General features: G+C 37.0%; 1 protein-coding gene across 1 annotated transcript in view; it reads left to right on the top strand.

The window, feature by feature from the left end:
• CDH7 (cadherin 7, type 2) overlaps positions 1-25,376 on the top strand; it is a 90,859-nt gene that overhangs the window by 44,844 nt on the left and 20,639 nt on the right. Inside the window, exons 3-5 of the mRNA XM_008569455.1 lie at positions 13,470-13,764; positions 17,074-17,193; positions 23,540-23,707. Of these exons, the coding sequence (XP_008567677.1) occupies positions 13,470-13,764; positions 17,074-17,193; positions 23,540-23,707 (583 nt within the window). The remainder of the gene's footprint in view (positions 1-13,469; positions 13,765-17,073; positions 17,194-23,539; positions 23,708-25,376) is intronic.

Genomic DNA, 25,376 nt, shown 5'->3' with positions numbered 1-25,376 from the left:
GCCTACTCTGTGACTGCTCAGATGGCCCTTAGTGTTCTATATGTGTGTTTGCCTCGGGACTGGGGCCTTACCAGGAAGTTTCCTCTCTAGTCAGCTCTGGGAGTTCTCCCTGTTCCTTGAGTTCTGGCCCTGGCAGCTGGATCCTGTCCTGCTGGTCCGACAGGGTGTGTGAGATCTGTAAGTCTCCGCCTCGCTATCCGGGCGTTTCCCCTCTCTGTGTGCACTCGATGGGGCCTCCTGGAGGGTGTCTTTTTTTCCGAGACTCCTCCTCCTTTGCTGGACCCCTCTGTGCGCTCAGTACAGGGCTGGGGCGTGTCTTCTGCAATCCTCGTCTTTCAGCCCCGACCGGCCCCGAAGGGGTCTCAGGCCTCCGCCACGGAAACTGTGGGCGTTCCTGCGGCCCTGGTCAAGGTCCTCTCTGGGCCTCCCACCTTCCCCCCAGTATTGCAGCCCCCTGTGTGGTTGAGTTATCTCCCACACCAGGGCACGAGCACCCCGGGGGAGGATCCCACAGCACACAGTTCCTCTTTGAATCACCCTGGCGTGAGCTGGCTTGGCGCCCTCAGGCCATCAGCTCTCCAGCAGGTTCAAGCGGGCTCGGGGGCACCCTGGTCACCCCTCTCCCAACCAGAAATCAGTCTGGTTTTTTTCCTAACTGAAGGCCACAGAGATGGTATCTGCCTCCCGGAAGCAGGGAGTTTACCTGGGGCCAAAGTCCCAGGTTGGTGGAGTGACAGTCTGGCCAGGATCCTCTTCCCTGCCTTCCCAATGCTGGCCGAGGGCTCCCCATGCCACCAGCCCTGCCAGAGATCCACGGGTGGAGTGGGATTGGTGTCTGGTCCACAGGCCCCGGGGGGCCCCGCGCTGAGGCACACAAGTGGCACGGCTCAGTGAGGAGCCGCGCCAAGCGAAGATGGCTGGCTTGCCCGATCTGAGCCGGTCAGCTCCGCCCCCACTGGAGAAAATGGAGGCAGCACTGATGCAGGCGCCTAGCCTGGTGTGGTAAGCAGGAGCCAGGCGGGCCTTTGCCCCCCAAGCGGGGCTGGGTTGGGGGTCACTCACAAAGCTCCCAGAGCTGGGCCGGTCCCACACCTTCCTCTCCGTCTTTGCGTCGCCGCTGCCATCTTTTCCTGGCCTTTGTTGCCTTGGGCTGCTCGGTCTCCCGGCGCGGTTGGAGCGCTCTTGGGAATCTTCTTTTGCATCGGCCCTAAAACCTCGAGACTGTAGTTGCTTTTTTTCGTTGTAGATTAGTTGATCAGTGATTTATTTGTTTTTTGTTGCTCTTGGAAATGCAAATAGTACTCTGGCAGCACAGCGCACACTTCTCAGGCTCGCTCTGTCCTCTGGCACGCCCGCTCCAGACCCATCGCCATCTTGAAAACTAAGGTATGGTTTTAAAAATGTGCATAGGTTCAGGCAATTATTGCCAGAGTTTTGCAGACAGGCTTATTTTCTTTCTTTTATATCTAGTTAATAAACCTATTTCTCCTCTGTTGTTCAAAATTATATCAGTACATTGGAAGAACATTTTCCTCAGAGTTACTCTGTGTTCCCTTCTTCTTTTTTAGGCCAGTGTTTTTTGTCTTGGGTGTATTTGTATGTTAGTTTAAACCAGGGAGATTTTACAAGTAATAAAACCTGGGCCCATGAATAAATTGAACAAATCTGATTGAATTATTCCATAGAGGGGACTGAGCATCATACCACTTGAGTGGACATAAGATGCTCACCCTGCATGTGGAGAACTGAGAGATGCATGCAGATTGAGTCCCTGGGTTTACCGAGCTGAGGCAATCTTGCTTCTTTTTCTTCCCAAATGGAAAACACTATAGTGAATCCCTCTTACTCCGGGGACTGGTTTATTCACAGTATAAAGTTTCTATGAGTCAAACCGTTTGAAGCATGGAAAAAATAAATGTATGTCAGGTGTCTACTGAAAGAAACAAGCGGCACTCTGCCTGGGGCTGCAACCTTTATGCATTTTGCCACCCTGAAGCTTTTGCTTCAGCTGCTGCTGCTTCTGATCTGCAAGTACACATCTCTCACCAAATTACGCAAGTGTTCCTCTCAGTCACGTGTGCCCCTGAGGGAGAGAGCATGCTATGCATGAGGACAGAGGTTCACAGAGAGCGTAGCTCTGTCACTTATCAGGTACTGAGTTAGTAACGTGCATGCATGTTGCATGTTAGGTTCCACAGGTGACAGACTTTAAGACAGGGATTTGCCTGTAGTGAATTTATTTGAGTACATTCTTGGAATAAACACCTGTGAGGGAGAGAAGGAGAAAGTAGGATTGGGCAGTAGGAGTTGAGGGGACAACCTAGGACATGGCTGATCTTTTGGAGAGCTCTATAGGAGGATAGGGTCCTCAGAGTTGTCCTAAATTAAGAGGCAGAGGAGCATTAATGGCCCACATCAGCCAGTCATTAGATGTGGACTGCCCTCAAGAAAGAAAGCCACCTTGGTCAAGGGAGCTCTTTTCAACTGAGGACAATTTTTGGAAGCTTGTAGCTGAGAAGTGTCAGCCATCAACACACCCACTGCTTCACTGGGTAGGATAGAAAGTGGGCCTGGGAGGCTGCCATGCCATGGCCTGAGTCCACCCCTTGCAGAACTCACATCCACTTGCTTCATGTAATCAGTTCAGGGAGCAGTCTCTGCAAAGAGCTGTCAGGCTTCTTCTCCCGGAGGATTTACGAGAATGTTAGTGGTCTCCAGGTTGCAACTGTCACTCATCATTTCCATCTCATTTCCAAGCCTTCCTCAGGCTGAGACTCTTGCTTGCCCTTGCCCATTTACCATCAAAATGAACAAGGAAGCATCATGAGACACTTAAGTGCTTGGATGCCAAGCCTATTCCTGCCCCTGTTGTGTCACAGAAGCCTGCTTCCTCCTGATGATCAAGGTCAGTTATACCTACCAGGATGCTGACATCTGTCCTTGTCTGCTGGTACCTTTGTGCTAGGAGTGCAAAGAGAATTGGGAAACACAGACATTGTGAGCCTGGCAGGATCACCCTGCTCTAGAATGGGAAGCACACATTCCCCAGTAGATCAATGGGAACGAGGTGGTTCTACCTACCCCAGGAAGCTGTGTGACTTTACATGAGGTGTCTGTCTTCAGTGGAGGGTGAGTTTTAGTACAGCAGGTGAAAATGTGCTGAGAGGTGATAGACGCCAGCACTTGGAGCAGTTAGGAAAGGAAGTGCTTTAGCACTTGGGTGAAGGGGTGGTGGGATAGGGATGGTGTAGCACAGGACCTCAAGGTGACTTTCAGTGTTTGGAATAAGCACTGAGGGTTAATTGACATCATAAATATTTTTTTCTACTCCCACTTCCAATGTTTGCTTCAAATTTCCAACTTTTTAAAAACTTAAACATACAGTAATTGAAAATATTATTTCTTTTGATCAGACATAAATCATCTCTGGGGGAACAAGATAGTACACCAACACAGAGTGACATGGATACGGCTGTTCTTCATTCTTGCACTATGTTGATCATTCTGCCTCCCTGATCAATATTAACATCTGCACTGATCAATATTAATATCATGTAAAATATAAGCAGGGTACTTTGTTGTCCTCAGTTTACCTTTCTGTCCCTAGAGGGATGCTAAGAACCTAAGAGCAACCCTGTCTCTTGATAATAGGAATCTCTTATATACAGAAAATGTGGTATACATTAATAACACACTGTACCTCCAAAATGTACTCCCACCTAATACTCCCCAAATTATCCTCTCTGTCCTTTCAGGTTTTCTGAAACATGAACTAAGGCAAAAATAAAATTAAGTTTGCCTTCTCTCCCCCAAGGAAAATTGAAATAGTTTCAGAGTGATCTAGAATTTAAATATAGCCATTTTTTTTAAAGTATCAACACATGCTATTTAATGGGTACATAAACATATAACGTATGCTTCTTCTCCTGTACCATTTGTAGCTAGAGAAGGGACAATTTCTTTTTGAGTAAAATATATAAACAAATCAAGACACAGAGTAAACTTTATTTAACAGCCTTATAGAGAAAAAAATATAAATACAATATAATTACAAGTGATTAACTATTTTCAATGTTAACATTGTTGACGAAACAGGTATGTGTGAGTGGTTTTCTCTCTTAGATCAGAAGCTTTCAACCTGGGATGCTGGTTGAGAATAGATTCCTGGTCTCAAGTCAAAGACATTCTGACTCAGTAAACTTCTGGCAGAGCTCAGGAATTTGCATTTTAACCCACGTCCCAGGTAATTCCGATACAGAAATTCTATATACTAAACTTCCCCAAAATAGTACCTTTATTAGCAAAACAATGGGTAAAGGTTGATAAACTATTCTGCAGTTCTGTAAAAATGTTTAATTATTTAAGCAGATGTTTACGGAATGTAGATTGTAATATATTTATGCTATATAACCTCTTTTAATATATCACATGCCAAAATTATTTTCTGTTATAAATTAGTGGATTCTATATATTACTCAGTCAAAATATCCTCAGAAGAGAATTTATTCCATCAGTCAGTCAGTTTTCTTTGTGGAAATCAAGTTCTGCCTTTTATTGCCAGGCTAAATCTTGGTTATATTCTTTTTGTCTCAAATATAATTTCTTTAAAATGAACTCCCCCCCCTCCCCCCGGGCCGGCTCGGTGGCGCACTGCTGTAGTGTGCCGCTTGGGAGGCGCGGCGGCGCTCCCACCGAGGGTTCGGATCCCACATACGGATCGGTTCCCGCTCACTGGCTGAGTGAGGCACGGGAGCAGCGCCGAGGGTTGCAATCCCGTTGCTGGTCCTGGTCTGGTGCGGGGGCGACACTGAGGGTTGCGATCCGTTGCCGGACACGGAAAAAGACAAAAAGTGGCGCTCCCGCCGAGGGTTCGGATCCCACATACAGACCTGCCGCTCACTGGCTGAGCGAGGTGCGGGAGCAACACCGAGGATTGCGATCCCGTTGCCGGTCCCGGTACGGTACGGGCGCGACACTGAGGGTTGCGATCCGTTGCCGGTCACGAAAAAAGACAAAAAGAGATGGGGCCGGCCCAGTGGCGCACTGCTGTAGTGTGCCGCTTGGGAGGCGCGGCGGCGCTCCCACCGAGGGTTCGGATCCCACATACGGATCGGTTCCCGCTCACTGGCTGAGTGAGGCACGGGAGCAGCGCCGAGGGTTGCAATCCCGTTGCTGGTCCTGGTCTGGTGCGGGGGCGACACTGAGGGTTGCGATCCGTTGCCGGACACGGAAAAAGACAAAAAGGAAAAAAAAAAAATCTAAAATGAACTTCCCCCAACACCTGGGCTTGGTTTGGTTTTCCTGCCATATGATTTCTTTGTGCTCTCTGGGTGTCTTTCTGAGATCATCAAAATTGCAACTGTCTGTTCAACCTGCTACTCTGAGAGCTTAGCACACTGTCAGCTCATGAAGACAGAGGCTACTTAGATCGACACTTCAGGCTCCTCCTTGCTATGTCTTCTGATTTTCACCCATACACACCACAAACCAGGCCTATAATAGATAGTCCATTCACATTTTTATTAGATGGTTAATATATGTTGAATGTGTAGATGAAGATAGAAACAGTCTAGGTTCATGCTACATTTAAGTTGTCAGGGCAATCCAGTTTGAGCACCAGGATAATGTCGATTGTATCCATCTAGTCCACGTTATTAAAGTGGACTAGATGGTACTTGGTACTTTAAATGACAGCTAAAAGGATACATATAATGTGTAATTTTTATAAAGATGCCAGAAAGGACAACTTATACAAACACTAAATACCCAATAAAGAATAATCAAAACTAATCTTACTAGACAGATAATACCAAATTATAAATACATATGCATACTTAGTATGGATTTAAAGTTAGCTCTCAGACCCTCGTTATCATAAAGATCTTACTAATAAGTTTAAATGTTTAACGGCCAGATCACTATCCTCCTCTTGGGCTAGCTCCTTTTCTCTCTTTACCCACCTCATTCTTTATTATCCCTGATATTCTGTCTTTGTAATATCTTTGTCCACGCACTGGTTTCCTTTAGACCACACTGGACATATATTATCCTTGTAATAGAATTAAGATACTCTAGAGAATCTTCTCTTTAGATTATGTAGTGTTGAAATTTTACCCCCAAATGTAGACTTCAAAATTATATTTTCATTGCTTTAACTATTATTGTTTCTATTTTCCAATGCACAAGGCAATGCAATGCAAAACAACTTCACTCCTCAGATCACTCTTTGAAGAGTGCTGCTTTAGCCTCAGTTATGTATATTTTTTGCTTAGCCCTTCCCATTTCAGAAAGCAAAATTAAAAGTTATCCTCCTGAGAAAAGAGCTTTCCCTTTCCCAAGGTTTGCTTTTAACTGCTTCTGGCCCGTTTCTTGGAGTTTACAACTAACTGAGCAAGGTCTGTCCTATCTGGTGAACCCTGAAGTAGGCAACATGAAGTGTTCACAATTTTATTAAGCAAGGATGAGAACTTGGCTTCAGTTTTGATCATTAAGAATTTGACTCCAGGCAGATTTCGTAAGTTGTGTGAAAGTTTTGGACATGGCCTGGAGACAGCAATCAGAGGTAGGACGAGGACAGTGCTGTGGAGTATTCTTCAGGGTGGTGAACAGCTGTGTGGAATAGAGAATGCTTTTCTGAATTGCTATCTCTTTGTCCCTCGTGAAAAGGCTGTGGCTTTGAATGTGAATCTCTGAGACACCACTCCATGGGTACAGATGTACAACCTTTTCAAAAAAAAGCAATATTGTTTTCTCTTAAGGGATGCAGATAATTCTATTGTATATCTATCTGTAAACTTACAAATAAGAATAAAAAGTTTGGTTTTATGACAATATTTCCACATGCAATGATTCATCCTCACTTGAACATCCAAGGCCAAGTGTACATTTGCGGGTACTGATCTATTTAGCAGGTGAATAAACAGGGATTTAAAAGTGATCAAGGCAGCGCAGTTATAAGCAGAGTGATGGCCGTACCCACGGTTCCTTTGCAGTGACCTTGCAGTTCCACAATTCTGTTCCTACGTAAGTGAACTAAGACCCCAGAATGAATCTTTATCACAGCTGAATTACTGTGAACTATTTCTGAGAATTAAAACAGTCCGAGTAGTCCCTTCTTTTTATTTAGTGTTAGTTTTTTTAAAAATAAGATTTTCTTGGTAATTGTAACATTACATATGCACATCCTGAATTATAACCCTTTCCTTTATTACTCTATGTATAATAATTAATATCTGTCCTTCTTAAACCATGCATCTTCATGAAAGATGCTTCACAAGTAAATCATGTTTCATTACCCTGGACCACAAAGGTAATTATAAATTAGGAATGGTTCAACTAGAAAGAGATAACTCATATACTTATTTTCATCTATAATATTTCTTCAACAGCTTGATAATTGCAAGGTATCTAATGGCAGGTGGAAAATATTTATTAAAAGGCATAATGAGAAAAAAAAGTGTGTGTAACGTGTATCTTCACACAGTTTTATTTCTGCCAATTATTGTTTAAATCTACCCTCCATGCTTACAATTTTAAACTTGTAAAAGTTTAATAAAAGTAACCTGCATGGGTTCTAACAATCTGGAGTATACACTTAAATTTTAAAAGTCAGGAATCTAGAATGAGTAAATCAATGGTAGAATATCCACTGTAGATGTTTTTGCTAATATTTCATACAAATCACTTTCAGATTAATTAACTTGCTGCTCAAAGGAGTACGTTTTTTTACACTGCCTTTGTTACTCCATTTTTTTAATTCAAGTGCACTAGCAGTATAAAGTTTTATTTATGTAACAATGCTTTTTGAATTTTTCTTATCCCATTGTTCATTATTAGGAAAAATTGTATACAAAACTATAATTATTGCCATCCTCATTGTACATAGGTCAATAGCCATCACAGAAACTTTGATTTAGTTAATTTAGTTTTATTTTATTAGTATCAAAACTTTCACAACAAATATTATCTCTTTCCCAATAGTTTCATCTTATGTCTGGATTTGATCTTTTTCATGAAAACAGTGTGTTTTTCAAGTGCAAAAACATTAAAAAGTGCAATCCTGATATTACAGTAATTTACCTTTATGAGTCACATTTCACCATATCATCCCGAGTAGTGGTCACAATTGTTCAATGAAGTGCGGGTGTGGATACATTTATCTCAATTTTACAGATGAAAGGGCTGAGAATCAGAGTAACAACACGATTATTAGTTAGATCAAATAATAAGCAAACTTTTAAAGTACATAGAGGAAGGAAAAGTTGATCTGTGTATTGAATTTACTTATTTTTACTTTAGTCTGATAAACTGAGGAATATTTCTCATTTCCAGATGTTTCCTTAAGTAGATGGGTTGAAAGTGCTAGACCAGGTAGTTCATATCAGGCCCTATCTGGTTAAACAGATGTTAAGAAAATCATCAGAACTGCAGTGCATTACTCTGTTTTTAGTTTTGGTCTCTGCAAGCCAAAATTAAAATTAAAACATAAATGGTAGATTAAATAAATAAATAAATAAATAAATGGTATGGAGATTCTGGCATCCAAGGACATGCAAAGGTCTTCTCCATCCTCCTAGAGAGAGAGAGAGAGAGAGAGAGAGAGAGAGAGAGAGAAAGAGAGAGAGAAACTCCTGTATAACAACTGGGGAAGCAGAGAGAGATAAGAAGGCATGTCTGTCTCTGAGGACTTTGTCCTGGGGAACACAAACATAGAAGTGTGAAAGTACAAAATACCATGCCAAGTGTTATCATGGGCATACGAAGTGAGGTGCCTGAGCCCTATCTAGGCAATTCAGATGATTAGGGAGAAGAAACCAGAGATATGGGATGTTTTTTTGTTTGCTTTGTTTTGTTTTAATTTTGCCTAATGCTATTAAAATTTAAAAGGATGGAAATTGAAATAAAACAGATACTACTGTTTTTACAAAGTGGAATATAAATTTACCAAATTTAATACAATCGACTGTTTATTGAGAATGTGGAGTATGATGACAAAAAGAACCTAGTTCTTAAGGAGTTTATAAATTAAACAAGGAGGTGTTGGATATGAAAACAGCTAAATTAAATTTCAATATAAAGTAGAATTTACTGAATTCTGTCACAGAAATTCAAACAAGATTCTCTGAAAAAAAAAGGTAGGAGGATAGTAAGGCTTCAGTAAAAGAGAACTCACATTAAGCCGAATCGTATGTTAGTTAGTGGGCAAGACAATGAAGGACGTGTTGAAAAGGATGGAAATGCTGACTATGCTTGGGTGGTGGAGACTATGGAATACTGGGAGCATGGAATACACTGTGAGATGTGGTGGGAAAGTGAGGATGGGAAGGTAGTATAGGGCCAAATTGAGCCCCATGCCTAGAATTTTGGGTTAAACCCAAAGATCATGGGAAACAATTAAACATGTTTGATAAGCATGCTGAAAAAGCCAAAGAATAAGGTTCAAGAGTCAGTCAAGGAAATATTCTATTCACTTAGACCTTTGAAGAGGTGATTTCTCAGCAAACACATGCTTTCCACAGGTTATTCAATGAACCTAACAACAGTGACAGACTCTCCCTGAAATAGGAAGCCCCCGTTGGCTGGACCACTGGGTGGCCCTGCACCTTGCCCAGGTGCTCATCCATCAGGCGAGTCCTTCAGTGCCAATGATGCTGTACAAATGGGAGATACTTTCATATCTCAATATTATGTTTTAGCACTCACTAATAAAAATACTCAACATGCAAAAAAAAAAGAAAATATGTTTGATGAGGGGCATGATATCATTTAATGTATATTTTAGGGAGAATAATTTCTGACAAGTACTATGACAGCCTAGACAATGTGAATTATTGAAAGTAAAGGAAAATTGAGGAGTTTGATAACAGCCCAAGTGAAAGGTTTTAAGATTTTGAACTAGGATTACAGTTCAGAGAAAATGAAAAAGGATTGGATATAATAAAGACAATGGGGGATGGGTGCTCTAAAAAGCAGGGCACCATAATGGATTATTAAGAAATATATGTGTGTGTGTGTGTGTGTGTGTGTGTGTGTGTGTGTGTGTGGTGCACACACACACACACACACACACACACACATATATATTTTAGGGTTTATATGCAGTGTGTTTTGCATTCTTGTCCTGTGTACAAGAGAACCACCCAGTTTGATATGTCTTTCCTTTTTCTATCCACAACAAATACTTTGAAAAAATTTTAGGAATCCAAGCAGTAAAAGTGAGTTTTATCTGATGATTAATTAATTGAGTTTTTTTGGTTATTGTTTAGACTAATCTCAGGATAACTTTTACAAGGGCATTTGCAAGTGAAATGGACAAAACATCAGTATTTCTATCCTGCCTCAAATAGAGTGCAAATATTTGTTTCGGGTTGTGTTTTTCATTTGTTTATTTACCATATCGTGGGACCATAATTTTTTTTCCAATATGTTTTCACTGTGAAGAGCAACACTTCTTAGTTTTATTTGTAATAGCCAGTTATTCACAAAGATGTGTGTGTGTGTCTGTGTGTGTGTGCATGCATGCCTACATTGGTATGTATTGATTTGAGAATGTCATTTGCTCTTTCTTTGCTGGAAACATTTTTCTTCTTTGCTGAGCATTCTTTCTTAGCAGGGGGAGATAACAGTTTTTTTACTAATGGCGTGGGTTTCACTCATCTATTAAGATTAGTATAATGCAGTCTCACAGATTAAATGTCTGAATGCATCCGATAATTATGCATCTATCTTAACATTTCAAAGTTGGTCATCCACTTTTAACTGCAGATGCTCACACTAACCTTGCAAGGACACAGAGTTTAGACTCCAAGCAATTTTCTGCTTCAGTTTTGGCAGTGGTAACAAGCCTAGTGATGGTCCCAGCTGGGAGAAAACTGTCAGTGATGGGGAGAATGGCAAAATTCAGGGCTCCTGAAATGGAGTGTGGTGGTGGTGGTGGTGGTGGTGGTGGTGGTGGTGTGTGTGTGTGTGTGTGTGTGTGCGTGTGTGTTGGGGAGAGTAAGAGAAGAGAAGGAACTGGAGAAACAAGAAATGTGAACCTTTTACCTTTAAGCTCTTATGTTGTCAGTAATGAAGAACAACCAACATTACCATCATGTAAAACATAGCATCAGAGCTCAGGCTGAGGTACCCAGTCAGGACATAACATGTGTTTTATATTGAAAAGAAATGTATCCTCTCTCATATACCTGGAATCCCACAGGAACATTCGTATTATCATGCTAAGAAAATAGCTTTCAGTTGACAGGAATTAATTAAAGGAATCATAAAGGCTGGTTCTATAAATGGGAGTCCTTATTTGATTTTGAGATGTAGAAACGTTTGATTGAGTACATGACCCGTGTATCACTGATGTTCTTTATGGCCATCTGAATGTTCCTCTAACGTTTCACGCCACTGTTCACAGCAGCATGTAAACCAGTCACCACAAGTGCTACCCCATAGGAGCACAGAGGAGGGCAGGTTTAGGAGAGTGGTGTTGAAAAGTGGCACTGTTGAGAGACTGGAAGCTTAAGGACAACTTATTTTCATCCACCATCTGCATTGCTCTCAGGATTCAAGTTTTTTTGCTACGTGTTGTTGAGTGTGGTAGAGCTCATTGCTGTTATATAATGGCAAGAAAAGACCCTTTTGGTAAGTCATAAAATGCACTGTTGGAAATCTCCTGAAGCACTGAGCTTCCTGAAGATTTGGGAAGTGATCAAGTGAGCTTGGTTGCATGTACTGTTCATTCCCCAATTTCTCCTTTGCAGCAACTCTTTATGTCGCTACCGCACAGCACAGCAGCTCTACCCCAGAGGCAGGATCTCATTGTAGGGAGTGGGAACTTGGGCCTTACACCAGCCTGCCAGTTTTCATAATCCTGGCACTGCCAGAGAGCTGGCTGGGTGACCTCAGGCAAGGTACTTAACCTTTCTCTACCTCGGTTTCCTCACCTGTTAATTGGATTCATCAGGTAGTTGCAAATATTGAATGAGTTTCTATGTAGAGAATATTAAGCATGGTGACTGAAACCTAGGAAGTTCTCAATAGTTCAAACTATAATCGTTCTCATATTTCTCCCTTCTTAAATTAGAAGAAGATACATATGGAAGAGTAACCCTGAGAATGACTTAAGAAAATTGTCATTCACAGCAGTTCAAGAACACAACTTCCCCATATGCTGGATTAACCCGTGGCACAGTAGATAATCCTACACTGAAAAAAACTTAAATCATAACTTGCGCCAGAAATTCATTTTTTGGTATTATTTAGGCCTGACTAAAAACTACAGAAACCAAAAAATAAATCAGGTATTTAAGTACTCTGAAGCAGAGTATAAACACAGCTGTTACTGTACAGACAGTGGAAGAATCACTTAAAGAAATCCATGGTGCAAAAAGCTGTATCTTTAACAGTTCCCAGGGAAGGATGAAAATGTACTGCGCCCACACTTTCCTAAGTGATTTTCCATATTTATTATTTTTAGCACCTTATTTTTTAAGAATGCAAACATAGTTCTGTAGGGCAGTGAAAGGCCTTGTTATTAGGTAAATTGGGTTTTTATTTTTATATTAACCAAAGTCCAGAATGATGGCAGTTATAGGGGATGAAAGATTGCTGAAATGACAGATTGAGTAGTGTGTTTCTCGGGTTATGAAGTTCAGGAAAATGTGTAATTATTTCTGAGTTTCCTAAGGTTCCCCTGTTCAGCATAATGTTCTGACATACAGCAGGGACACTTCCCGATATAAAATGCAAATCAGGAGGCACTGCCCCAGCTGCCGATGCTGGGGTTAATCATGCAAATCTAATGCAATTCTTGGTATTTCAAGAAAGGTTTTAGTTGAAGTCCCATGCACGTATTGATTTAAAATTTCTACCTTAGAGAGCACTGTAATCTTTTTCAGCTTCAAATTTTAAACTATAGAACAGAATTTGGAGACAGATTTAGTGACTGGACATCCATCCTTACTTGTTAATCATGGAAAGGAGTGTTAGTGGGAGGCAGAGTAGGAGCGGGGAGGGAAGGGCATCGTTAAAGACTGTGGAGATTTCTAAGCCTATTAAATGATATATTAGAACTGAATTTACAAATGTTCCATAGGAAGTCCCTTTTCTTTTTATAAGATCAAATCAACCAATTTTATACATGTTTACTGATTGTCTGCTTTGTTCAAAGAAGATGACTAAATCTGGCAAGGACAGACCCAATCAAAAATAACCCTACAACAAGTTCTTAACTTTGGAAATGATATAAAATACCTTTGGAAATGAGACTGTTTACAGGAAGAAATGAAATTGTCTTGCTCACAAGTGCAAGCTGACACATTCTAATAGCCTTTCTGCTGTGCACAATAAGCGTTCAGCTTATCTTTCCAAGAACAATAAAATTTCATGTACTGCTGCCTGACATAAGAATTATTTTTACATATCTCCATATCGCTGACTCTCTTGTAAGTTAATCTCATCTCACATGAATTTTTCACCAGCTTCACTCTGATGTTGATAAAGGAGATGGTTCCATCAAATACATCTTGTCAGGCGAAGGGGCAAGTTCCATTTTCATTATTGATGAGAACACTGGGGATATTCATGCTACCAAGAGACTGGACCGGGAGGAGCAGGCCTACTACACACTCCGAGCTCAAGCGCTGGACAGGCTCACCAACAAGCCCGTGGAGCCTGAATCTGAGTTTGTCATCAAAATTCAGGATATCAATGACAATGAACCCAAATTTTTGGATGGCCCATACACGGCAGGAGTTCCTGAAATGTCCCCTGTGGGTAAGTAAAGAACACTGCTTTTGCAGTGAGTGTCTGATTTTAGATTGCTTGCATTCAAAATTAAATTGTCATTAAGTACTAAAAACAACAACAACAAAAACTTGTTAGTATGTGTTTAGCAATTGTCAGGGTGAAGGGAAAGTCTGAGTTATGTTAGTAGCCAATATCCATTAATTCAACACATTATTTTATTTATATGGAAAATTAATTTTTTTCTTTTATCTTCCTATCTCAATGTCTTCAAGAAATAACTTAGGTCTTACATTTCCTTTTCAATTTAATATTTATTTATATTGTTTATATTATAATTATGCCTTCAGGCATCACCTGGTGATGATCTTTTACTTTTTTCCCCCATGATATTAGGATAATGCTTCTCTGTTCTATGTATCACTCTGGTGGCCAATGTATCAAGAACGCCACCTGTGAGTAGCCAGGCTAACATCCGCATGTGCTGGTCTATTTACTTATATTAAGTGTGCTTGAGCCATAAATATCCATTCATATGCCACGGCTAATCTTTTTGTAACTTCTCCAGAAACTCAAATGCATGAAAATTTATTGTGAATTTATAATAATGATAAGGTGACACCGTGTTGTAGATATATAAATAATAATGAAGGCCGTTTTATTCAAAGGCCTTTAGCATTGCTCTGTTACTAGAAGAAATAGCAAGTAAAGAACTTCTAGTTTGTACTTCATATCAAATAATATAAATTCTATTTTAATTCCATTTATTCAGGTACTTCTGGAACAGTTTACAGCCAGTATGTAATTTAAGTGTGGATGATCTTATAAAATAATAAAGAAAAATCGTGGGAATGAAAAAGAGACCAATTGATTTATGTTTATTTCCCGTTGTTTTTAGTATTGAAGGAGTAACTTTCTTTAAAACAGTAATGGAATTTGTATTTTGACACGTGGGCATTTTAGCCAGTGTAATTTGTTTTACTTTAAATAATTTTGATAATTTCTTTCAGACAATCATTCAATTAAGACATTTACTACACTGGGGAATGGGTTTGCAAAGATGTGTATTATATGTGCCCTTTAGGATAGCACAGTTCAGTGATGCTAAATTTCTGTCCCAATCAGATGGGAGAGAGAAAATTATTTGAAGCACCATGACTCTAGCTGCTAGAGAAATACAAACTGACAATGAGAGAAGTGCTTGTAATCAGGAAATTTCTAAATCCACAATGGCTGAATCTCTCTATAGTTAGCACACATGTAAGCATTTCCATGACCAAACAGGCTTATTTCAAGGGCTCAATACTGCCCACATTTTTGAAGTGCCTCAAGCTTTTATTGCTTCACCACCACCACAATAAAAGTAGCAAGCGGTATTGTCGTAGTAACAAGATTTTGGAGGTTTTAGATACAAGGGAAGACATATTTTCCTCCCCAAATTAGTAACGTTTACTAAAACAGGAATTTTTGAAGTGTGTTTGAGCAATTCAATTCAACTTCACAGTTCTAGTTCTCATGAGCATTTTGGGCATTCTTCATTGGCTTACTAAGGTTTTCTTTTCTTACATAGACTGTAGCTATGCAAATTACATACATGTGAACATTGTTTGGAGGCTGAATTCGGCACCGTAGTTTACATCTTGATGATACTACTCCAATATCAAACAACATGATTGTTATTCACCCATGTAGGTTATTTTATTTCCTTGGTAGATTCAAACAGTTTCAAAACTATTTAGAAAATGATTTTCATATGTCTTCAGGATTTACATGGCACTAATTCAGAATGCAATTTGAACTTAGAACAATGAATATCTATCTTACATAAAATATATGCATTTATAGTGAGTCGTAGTTTATCAAAGTGTTTAATTCTAACCACATATAATAATGTCTAAATAATATAGTATATATAATGCAGACTTTCGGTGTTCAATACTCAGAGATTTTTTTTTCATTGGATGAAATTTAAAATGAGACTAATTTAATATGAGATTTAAAATGCATTAATAAGCCCTTAGGACAGTTTGTCGATTATCAGAGTAGCATAGATAAGCAGGGAAACTTAATTTTTTGTGTGTGAATATGTGTGTATGTGTGTGTGTGTTTCTATTTATTAAATTAGTTAATAAACACTTCAGAGAAAAGGTATTATTATACAAAACCAAATTTACTAGTTTAGTTTTTAAAAATTTTTTAAAAAATTGTTTTCTTTTAAAATTAAGTAGAAAAACATTTTTGCTTATTATGAGAATAAATGTTGCTATAAACATGGTGTGTTGTAGAGAAAATAGAGAACAATAATGTAATTTATTATAACATTTGAAAATATTCAAAATTAAATTTTTAAAAAGATTTCAAAATATACATCATTCACCTTGTTGGTCCTCCCATGTGGCATTCCACAGGGCACAATCAACTAAATCCATCAAATAAAAAACTTCAGGATTTAAAAAATGGTGTCATACACATAACTTCATAATTTCCACCCAATTTTAAAGAAATGGACTTGGTAAGAGAAATTATGATATAGAAAATGGAATGGATTTGTAGCAAAATGGATATTAATGACTTATTTAAGGCATTTGTTAAGAAAGGTCTATGTAGGAATAAGTTTTTAAAAGATGTTGATTTAAAATGCCATACTCAGGAAATTACTAGAAACAAACTGGGATATTAGGAAATATGTAAAGAAAGGATCTTGTCCCATATCCATCAGAAAGGACATAAATTATATGTGCCTAAATATAAGAACTTAGCAAACATGAGTGTCCCTAATATTTTAAAGATTATATTCCAAATGGAAATAAAAAGAACAGATCAGAATAAATGCTTTCCATACTGAGTAAGTGAATACATGGTAAAATAAACAATATGGCATTCTATTAAGTGCAATAGAAAAAAACAACTTGTAATGCAATTTTTAAAGTTGCCATACATTTTCTCCTCTGGGAGGGTTTGGTTTCAATTTTCATTTCATGTGTGTTGTTTGTTTTTAATAATTAGTAGAAACAAATAAAAAGTAAAACAATTTTCAAGAAGGTTGAGTAGCCACCTCATATCCAGTTAAATGGATCAAATATTATTTATACAGTGAATGAAATTTACATTTCTGTCTGGCTTTAACTAACTACAAAAGGGAGATGCCCACAACAATTTGAGGGTCTGAGATGCTGTTACTTGTCATGCTGCCGTCTGGACAGTGAGCAAGTCTTGTAGAGACTGCTCTTGATTGAAAAGATAAATTAACAATTGCAAATAAATCTAATGTAGAATCTGCAACATTTTGCAAGTGGAATTTGGAAGTTTTTAATTAGTGATTTTTGGATTGGCACCTAGGGACCTCAGTGGTGCAAGTGACAGCAACGGATGCTGACGATCCTACATATGGCAACAGCGCCCGCGTGGTCTACAGTATTTTGCAAGGACAGCCATATTTCTCAGTGGAGCCAAAGACAGGTAAAAATTGAAATGTGACACTTGTAAAGCCATCATTTATATCTTGGCTTAGAATTAATATTAGTTATTTTTATTAAATGTGGTTGGCACTGATAACAGACATATGTTTATTGTGCTGTTAAAATGTCTACTTTGGAAATAAATAGCGAATTATTTATAGAGGAGTTGTCACCTTTTAAAGAATATTTAATTACATTTTTGATATCCTAAAGTAAGCAGAATACTATATGAGTGGACTTCACAAAGTTTGTAGAAAAATTGAATTAAAAGATAATACGAATCCTTCCATGAAAATTTTAAAGACCCTTCATGTATTCAAAAGTATTTCAGCTTCTCTCTGCTGACTGTATAAGATAATTTTGATTATTTACCTTTAAATTTTATTTTGGTTTTGTTTTTCTAGTGAATTCACATGAGAAATTATACATGGAAAACTCACACAGAGAAATCTCACACAGAGAAATCTCTCTGCCATGAAGTAGAATAGGTATTAGGTTCAGTTTATCCTTCTAGAGGCTGGTATTTGCACGGAAATTAGTGTAAACATAACAATTAGCATGATGATCTTCCAAAATAAAAAGTAAATTAAAAAATCATATTTTAATGTTAGGGGAAATTTTTTTTCTGTGAGTTGTAAGACTGTATAGATGGAATATTTATGTGGTTGACTTGTTCATTCTGTTTGGCTTTTAATCTGAAATAGTTTAGATTAAGTAAGACTATAACTTGGAGCATTGCTACCTTGGTTATAAAATGATATTTTGATCTATTCGGGTTTTCTTGCTCTGAATGTGTAAGGGAGAGATTGGTGGGGGTAAAAATCAGTGGGTGTGTGCCACTGAATTTTTTCATCACCATGAAAATCCAAAATTTCTCTTTTTAAATGTAATTTTGCTTTTGTTGTGGAGTAGAATTCTTCTTAAAATATATACATTTTTGATTATAAATATTTGATAGTACCTATGATCCTAAATGAATCTTTTAATGCTATTGATCCTGTTTTCCATATTTACCAAAAAAACAATATTAATTTATGCTCAAGTCACTGTGGGGATAAATATTTTAAATGTCTTTTGGGAATGAATAGAGAAGTAAATTCAATCCGAGCTCATTCATTATAACTTTCACAGAGACTGTAATACATATTTTATTCCAAAGTAGTGTAGAGTTTGAAAACCACCTGCAAAGTCTAATACAGAAGAAACAGTTACAATTAAGCAAGAATTGAAGGAGAATTAAGGTATTTGATTTATGATATGAATACTGTGACTGTCAAAAACGTGCTCGTGTTTGATTTAATGATAGATGTGAGAAGCCTAAATTTAAACCTTCCCTTTTCCTTATATATCTACTCTTCGCAGTCTGGAAAGACATTGACAAGTATCTGATGATTTGCTCACAAATTATGTACTCTTGCATTATATAACCTGTCCAAAAATAGCATGAATTAATCCCAAGGGTTAAATATTTTGCTGCAACTAATGATTGGCTTCTGGTTTTAACTTTGCTGTAGGATAACAGGATTTTTATAAAACCTTGTGGAGGTAAAGCCTTACCATTTAATCTACTGGACAATTAGTATATCTTGTGGGATTGCATTAGTAGTACATCAAACTTAATTTTAAATTTAGAATCTAAAGGATCGTGTATTACAGGAGTCGAAGAATGTTTAGTTTAATTATTTTTAAATGCTGTAATCATGGTAATCATCGGGACTTCTCATTCCATAGTCATTAGTGCAGAGATATCCTGGTCATTTCTGTCCTCTCTGCTAACTCATACTATGTAGAATACACTTTTTATAAGAAAAAAAACTGTATTTTTCTGACAAAAATGGAAAGATTTCAATCCTGAAGAGTGTTGAGAGCTATAAATCAAGGTTTAGTTACTCTTTTTTCCTTGGTATCAGTCTGATTCTTATCTAGGTGAGAAATAACATTATTTCCCACTTCTCCAAATCTAAGGATTTTTTGAGAAGAAAGGAAGAGCAAAAAGATAGGAAAAATATTAAAAATATGCTAAATAAAAATTATGTAAAAATAGGCCCAGACAATCACTAGTAGGTGCATTTCTATAAGATTGTTTAACTTCTTAAGAAAGTAGCAAGGTTAAAGCCTCAGAGCACATAGTTCATTTGTAGCAGGCCAGAGGGTAACGTATTTTGTTTACAGGCCAGAGGGTAACGTATTTTCTACCTTAATTTCTCTTTCCACAAAACCAGAATATTGACAATTTATCTCAACAAGCAAACAGATGACACTAGAAACAAGGTAACGCAGCATTAACAGCACTGTGAAGTTTCTTATCACCTGTCTTCATGCTGTCCATAAATTTACTGGGAGGCAGGATTATTCTAAAGTTTATTCACATATTCTATAACTTGGAAGCAAATAAATCCCATTTTTGGATCTATTTGATATATGAGAGGACTATGTACATACTTTACAGTTCAAAATGAAAATGGGGATCCCTTGCTCTAAAATGATTGAGGATTTTAAGGCGTCATCAGCAGAGTTTTAAACCAAGCACGGGGTCAGTATGACTGCCCAGGTCACATGGCCTTGAAGCTAGTCCAGGAAAATGGACTGAGTGTTACACATCACTTGTCTCTTAGGAGTTCTTTCTCAAATATATGAGGTGTGACTAACTGGTACGTACATTACATATTACATGTGTACATGTAACATCCTAATTTTATACCATCATAACAAACCACCCCTCCTGAGTATGCCCTTTACACACACGTTCCATTCTGTGGTATGGCTCATGTCATCCAGGGGCCTTCGTTCCTGTCAAAGCTTGCTGAGGATGGTCCTCACAGATGGCAAGAGGAGTCCCTTCCTCGGTGACTCTTCATTTGCTGCCAGCTCTGGAATCCTTTAGTGTTCAAAAGCTTCCATCTTTACTACTGTTGGCTCTTCTACAGTTCTCTTATATGCTACCTTTGCAAACAGACAGACCAAATAATACAGAGATTTGACACAAAATTTAGAAAGAAATGCAAACTTATTAGGAAGAGATTTGCCTTTTACATCTTATGTATAAAATAAAATGTACCTCCAAACCAGTTTGTGATTTCAGTTTTGAAAGTAATTCCCCCCCAACCTCCTTTAACAGTAATATGCTTCTTCTCAGAGCCAGAGCTATTCATTTCCTTCATATTTGATTTACTACCAATAAATACGAATAATAAAAGTACCATGCTTGATTTTATTGCCTTATTTTATTAAACTTATTTATAATTAGTGTATATCAGTGTCTAAACTATTACCATCAAAGAATATTTTTAAAAGCAGAAAGCAAGTCTTACATATTTTTGCTCACTACAGTTTCTAGGTTTCTTTGAAATTTAACTTTCAAGTGTTGTGAATATTTATTTTCCTTAAAAGTTGAAAATGTTTTATCCAGGATCTATTTTACCATGCCTCAGTTTCTGCAGTTGTAAGAAAGTGTGTTGCATGACCCTGGTATTTATTCATCTCTGTAATTCTACAAATATACAACACAATACTTCACAAATTTAGTCACATAATAGATTATATATTTTTATGTACACCAGCATATTTATTTTCCAAATTCCGTTCAAGTCTCAAAAATCTACACACCTAAGAATGTTTGCCCAGGGCCGGCCCGGTGGTGCACTGCTGTAGTGCGCCGCTTGGGAAGCACGGCGGCGCTCCCCGCTGAGGGTTCAGATCCCACATACAGACCGGTTCCCGCTCACTGGCTGAGCGAGGCGCCGGAGCAACACCGAGGGTTGCGATCCCGTTGCTGGTCCCGGTCCGGTACGGGGGCGACACTGAGGGTTGCGATCCGTTGCCGGACACGGAAAAAGACAAAAAAAAAAAAAAAAAAAAAAGAATGTTTGCCCATCCCATTCTTCATTTGTCCTCTAATTTATTTTTAATTAACTTTTTATACTATAATGTTTTGATTTTTTTTTTCTTTTTTAGTTTCAGTCATTATCAATATGTTACATCCCAGAACGAGTGATTGGGTTTACTATATCTGGTGAAATACTCATGAAGGGGCTCTTCCCAGGAAAGAGGGTGGCCATTAGGAGTCTGAATGAATTTACAAGAGTGACTGTAGCTATTCAATCAGAATGTGCATGGGGAGTTCCTACTTTTCACTTCTAATATAAAAGCTGACCATACTGAATTAAAATATGCAATTGTTTCTTTACTAGCAAAACATTGCATTGGAATTCTTTCCTTAATATGCATTATATTTCTAAACATCATATAACATAACATTCATTGGTATAATGTAAAACAGAATAGGCTAATGTTGGTAATAAGCGTCAGTGAGATATTTTAAAATATTAATAATGCATACTGACAGAAACTGAATACGTAAGTATATATTCAGCTCATTGGCAGTTGTAGAACAATAGCAATATAAGTTTTTGTTTTATATGTACAATGCTTTTTGTGAATGTGGATAATAAATAAGTTAAAAGTTCTGAGTTACTAGGCCAGATTTTTTCATCAATTTATAGAAAAATTCTTATTCAGAAAACCTAAAATGTGAGCCAGTGTCTTTTCTAAAAAGACAATAGATTTTTCTTTCTCATCATAAATGACTTAAAATTATTGATTATTGAAGTTAAATCAGATCACTATCTTCCACGAAAATCTCACAGAACTGTAGGGATACAATTAAACCAGAGTGGTCTTTACCAGTTCAGATACAAAGTGTTAACAATTTACTCTGTGTGTATATATAATATATGACAAAACACAATCAAGTCCAATGTATGAGATGATTTTCCAAATATAGATAGTTTATACTTAAGAATAAAAGCTAAGAAAAGTTATACATCTAGAAATCTTTTACTACTGAATATCCTTATTTAAATTCAAATTTTCCCAGTTATTCCACTCCTGTCAGAAATATATGTTCATTAGTTGAAGCATTTGGAAATTACCTTTGCCACCTGCATTAATTTGCAAACTTTGTGATGATTTTTGCTTTGGAAAAGTGCTATTTACAGGATTGCTTGTAAAGAGACAATTAGAGGTGTAAGAAATAAGTGACTACCAGATTTCTATTTTAATGATTTTGTTTCCTTTCAAAAATAATGCCACCGAGCAAAACCACGAGGGAATGAGGCTGTGATATTTATTTGCCGACTATTTGAAATGTTATGGACTTCTCTTCATCATAATAGATGTGCCAGGATGATAACTTATACATATTGATATCGGAAGGAAAAATGTGTAAGACATTTTTTCTTAAAAAAAAAAACCTCATTAATATTTTTTCATATACATAAACCATATTTATTGGTCAAATGTTCAAGATAAGCAATGTTCAATTTTGTTTTTAATAAAAAGGCTTACCAAAAATAAAAGGATGATTAACAGCAAAAAAAAGAAAAAAAAGAAAAATGTGGAGATATGTAAGTCCCAGAACTCTTAGACAAAGATTGTTTATGTTTGATGACAGTTGAGTATTGCTAGGATCAATGCTTGTTATGATATAGATTAGAGTTAACAGAAGTTTTGAAGAACAAACATTGAATATTCATAGAGTTATTGTGGTTCTAAGGAGAATATTTATGTATTAGACACTTACTAACTGGATCTAATGGGTGGTAAATTACTGTGTTCCCCCCCAATTTTCATTGTAATATTTCAGAAATTGTAAGTGTGTATCTATAGCCAAAATGATTCAATGAAGGTGTTAATGTGAGCCTATATTGCTGTGATTTTAGCAAGTGTCCAATTGCAGTTATTATATTGAATGAAGTGAGTAATGTTAAAAAAGTGAGTAATTACACTTACTCAAACAAGTGTAATTTAAGTGCTTATAATATAGATGTGGTGCTTTTGTGTGTGTGTATTTGTGTTTGAGAGCTAGTGCTCAGATCTAAACAAAAATATAGTTGCGTAAGATAGGTATGTGTTATTTAACTCTGAATATTGGAAATACATTTTTATAAATAATAAATTTTTATAAATTATTATAATTTGTTGGAGAGGAAAAAAGTAATGGAAAAGATATGTTTCTTGCTATGTACTGTTACAGCTGATTGCCCATTATTCTAGATAAGGCATATAAATTTCTTATTTCCTTAACCATGTTTCCATGAAACTTAAAGATAATTCTCTCCAATAGTGAGAAGACCACATTATGTCATTTTCTGTTTTGTATTTTTGTAATATTGCATAAAATTATCACATCTCTTTGATCTTTAATACACATTGAAATTATTAAAAGTAAACAAACAAAACAACAAAAAGCAGTAACTGAAGAGACACTTGCTACTTCTATCAATGTTCTTGATTAGTATAAAGGCAGTGATTCATGATGCGTTTTACTGGGATTTGAAATTTTACAGGAGTCATCAAGACCGCCCTTCCAAACATGGATAGAGAGGCTAAAGACCAGTATTTGCTTGTTATTCAGGCAAAGGATATGGTTGGTCAAAATGGAGGACTGTCAGGAACCACATCTGTCACTGTGACCCTAACTGATGTCAACGATAACCCACCTCGCTTTCCTCGAAGTAAGCAATTTTGTTGAATAATCCAAGTGCAATAACTTTCCCTGCCAGCCTATAAAACATATCTTAAAAGGAATTTTTTCAATTACTTCTAAGATAAATAATTCTCTTAGTGCATTCTTCCAAAATTGTACTTCATCAGGGACATAATTTTAATTTAGTAATATGGAATTATAAGGGTATTGAAAACAAATAGAAGCCATCATATACTTATATTACTTCTATCTTTAATACAATTTGATTTTTCATTTATTCACATTTTGAATACGAGACAATTCTTAATTGTGTTTGTGTAGTTCCTAAGATTTATTTTAAATACATTTTGTAAATTATGAGGTTGTTGTAAATTAGTAATATCCAAATACACCTTATCAATTCTATGCAATAAAATTATTGATTTATTTTTAAAGATTAAAAAAAGAAGTTATAAACATTTTTATTTTTTATTCCACACTTTTTTATAGCAAGTTAATGCAAACTGAACCTTCCTTTAGCAGTTCTACTGCATCTTTCTTGTACAAACACTCAGTGTTTCAAAAGAAACCAGTTGAAAGAACTAGAAAAAAGCATGCCCTCAACTCAGCTTCTTTGACTTAAGTGGTTTTTGACTTAACAAAGAAAAAGGGAAAAAAAGTATATATATCGTACATATATATATATGTACATCTCCAAGTAGAGATGTCCTGTTTGTAAAAACCATTTCATCTCTCTTTTTAGTTGCTTTTTTTGTTAGTGTATGTGGCATTTCTTTAGAATACTCAAGAAAATAAAGATTGTCCAGACTACAATGTCTATACAATGTCTCTAAAATCCTTGTCCAAAAGAAATGGGTAACTAAGCTCCCTATCAACAGAACTTAGAAGAGAATAATACGGAAGCTTTCTGAACAAATATGACTGCCACTATTTTTCCTTCCAATTATGTTTCTTTAGTTATTTCATTTTTATTTCATTATTATACAACAAACATTTCAATACCTCCTGGCAATATAAAGAAATGACCTCAAGTTTAGCATTTTTAACAATTGAATCTATCTTAATTGTGATCTTGATGGTTATCCTGGGGGAAAGGAAGGGCTTTTAGAATGAAAAAATAGTAATGTACTTATCTTGGGCTCATAATAAAATTCACTGCTTCTCTTTTCTTTAAGCCTGGAATGACAAGAATTTATACTGAGAATTCTAGTAATTCCAGTTGTTATTTTCTGATAAGATAGAGCACAGGTTTTCTAGCTTATTAGATACTCTTATTAGATACTTATTAAAGTGAGGAAAGCCAAGGATATGACATTGAGATTTTCATTTTTGCTGGGATTTTCTCTGCCATTTAATTACTATCCTAACCTTGAAAAGTTTGAATTTTACTAAGGACACTTCTAGAAGTGTGAAAAGGTCACTCAAAAATGATAAGCATATGTTGTAATCAATTTTCTAAAAAACAGTAACTATTCACAAACTTTAGAAAATTGCAAATAAATATCAGCCTAAAACATAATCCCTTCATATGGCTACATTTTTCTTTCTATATTCTTCTCAGAGAGAATCCTTTCTTCTTTCATAAGAAAGTACAAATACACCACAGGTTAACAACCAAAAGGAAATAGAATAGATGCAGGAAGCAAGAAAAAGGAAATGATTAGAGAAAAACGGTGAAGGAACATTTTGTCCAAGGC

Source organism: Galeopterus variegatus, unplaced genomic scaffold (genome assembly GCF_000696425.1).
Source record: "Galeopterus variegatus unplaced genomic scaffold, G_variegatus-3.0.2 Scaffold501, whole genome shotgun sequence".
Classification (NCBI taxonomy): domain Eukaryota; kingdom Metazoa; phylum Chordata; class Mammalia; order Dermoptera; family Cynocephalidae; genus Galeopterus; species Galeopterus variegatus.
This window is presented reverse-complemented; position numbering and strand designations above follow the sequence as displayed.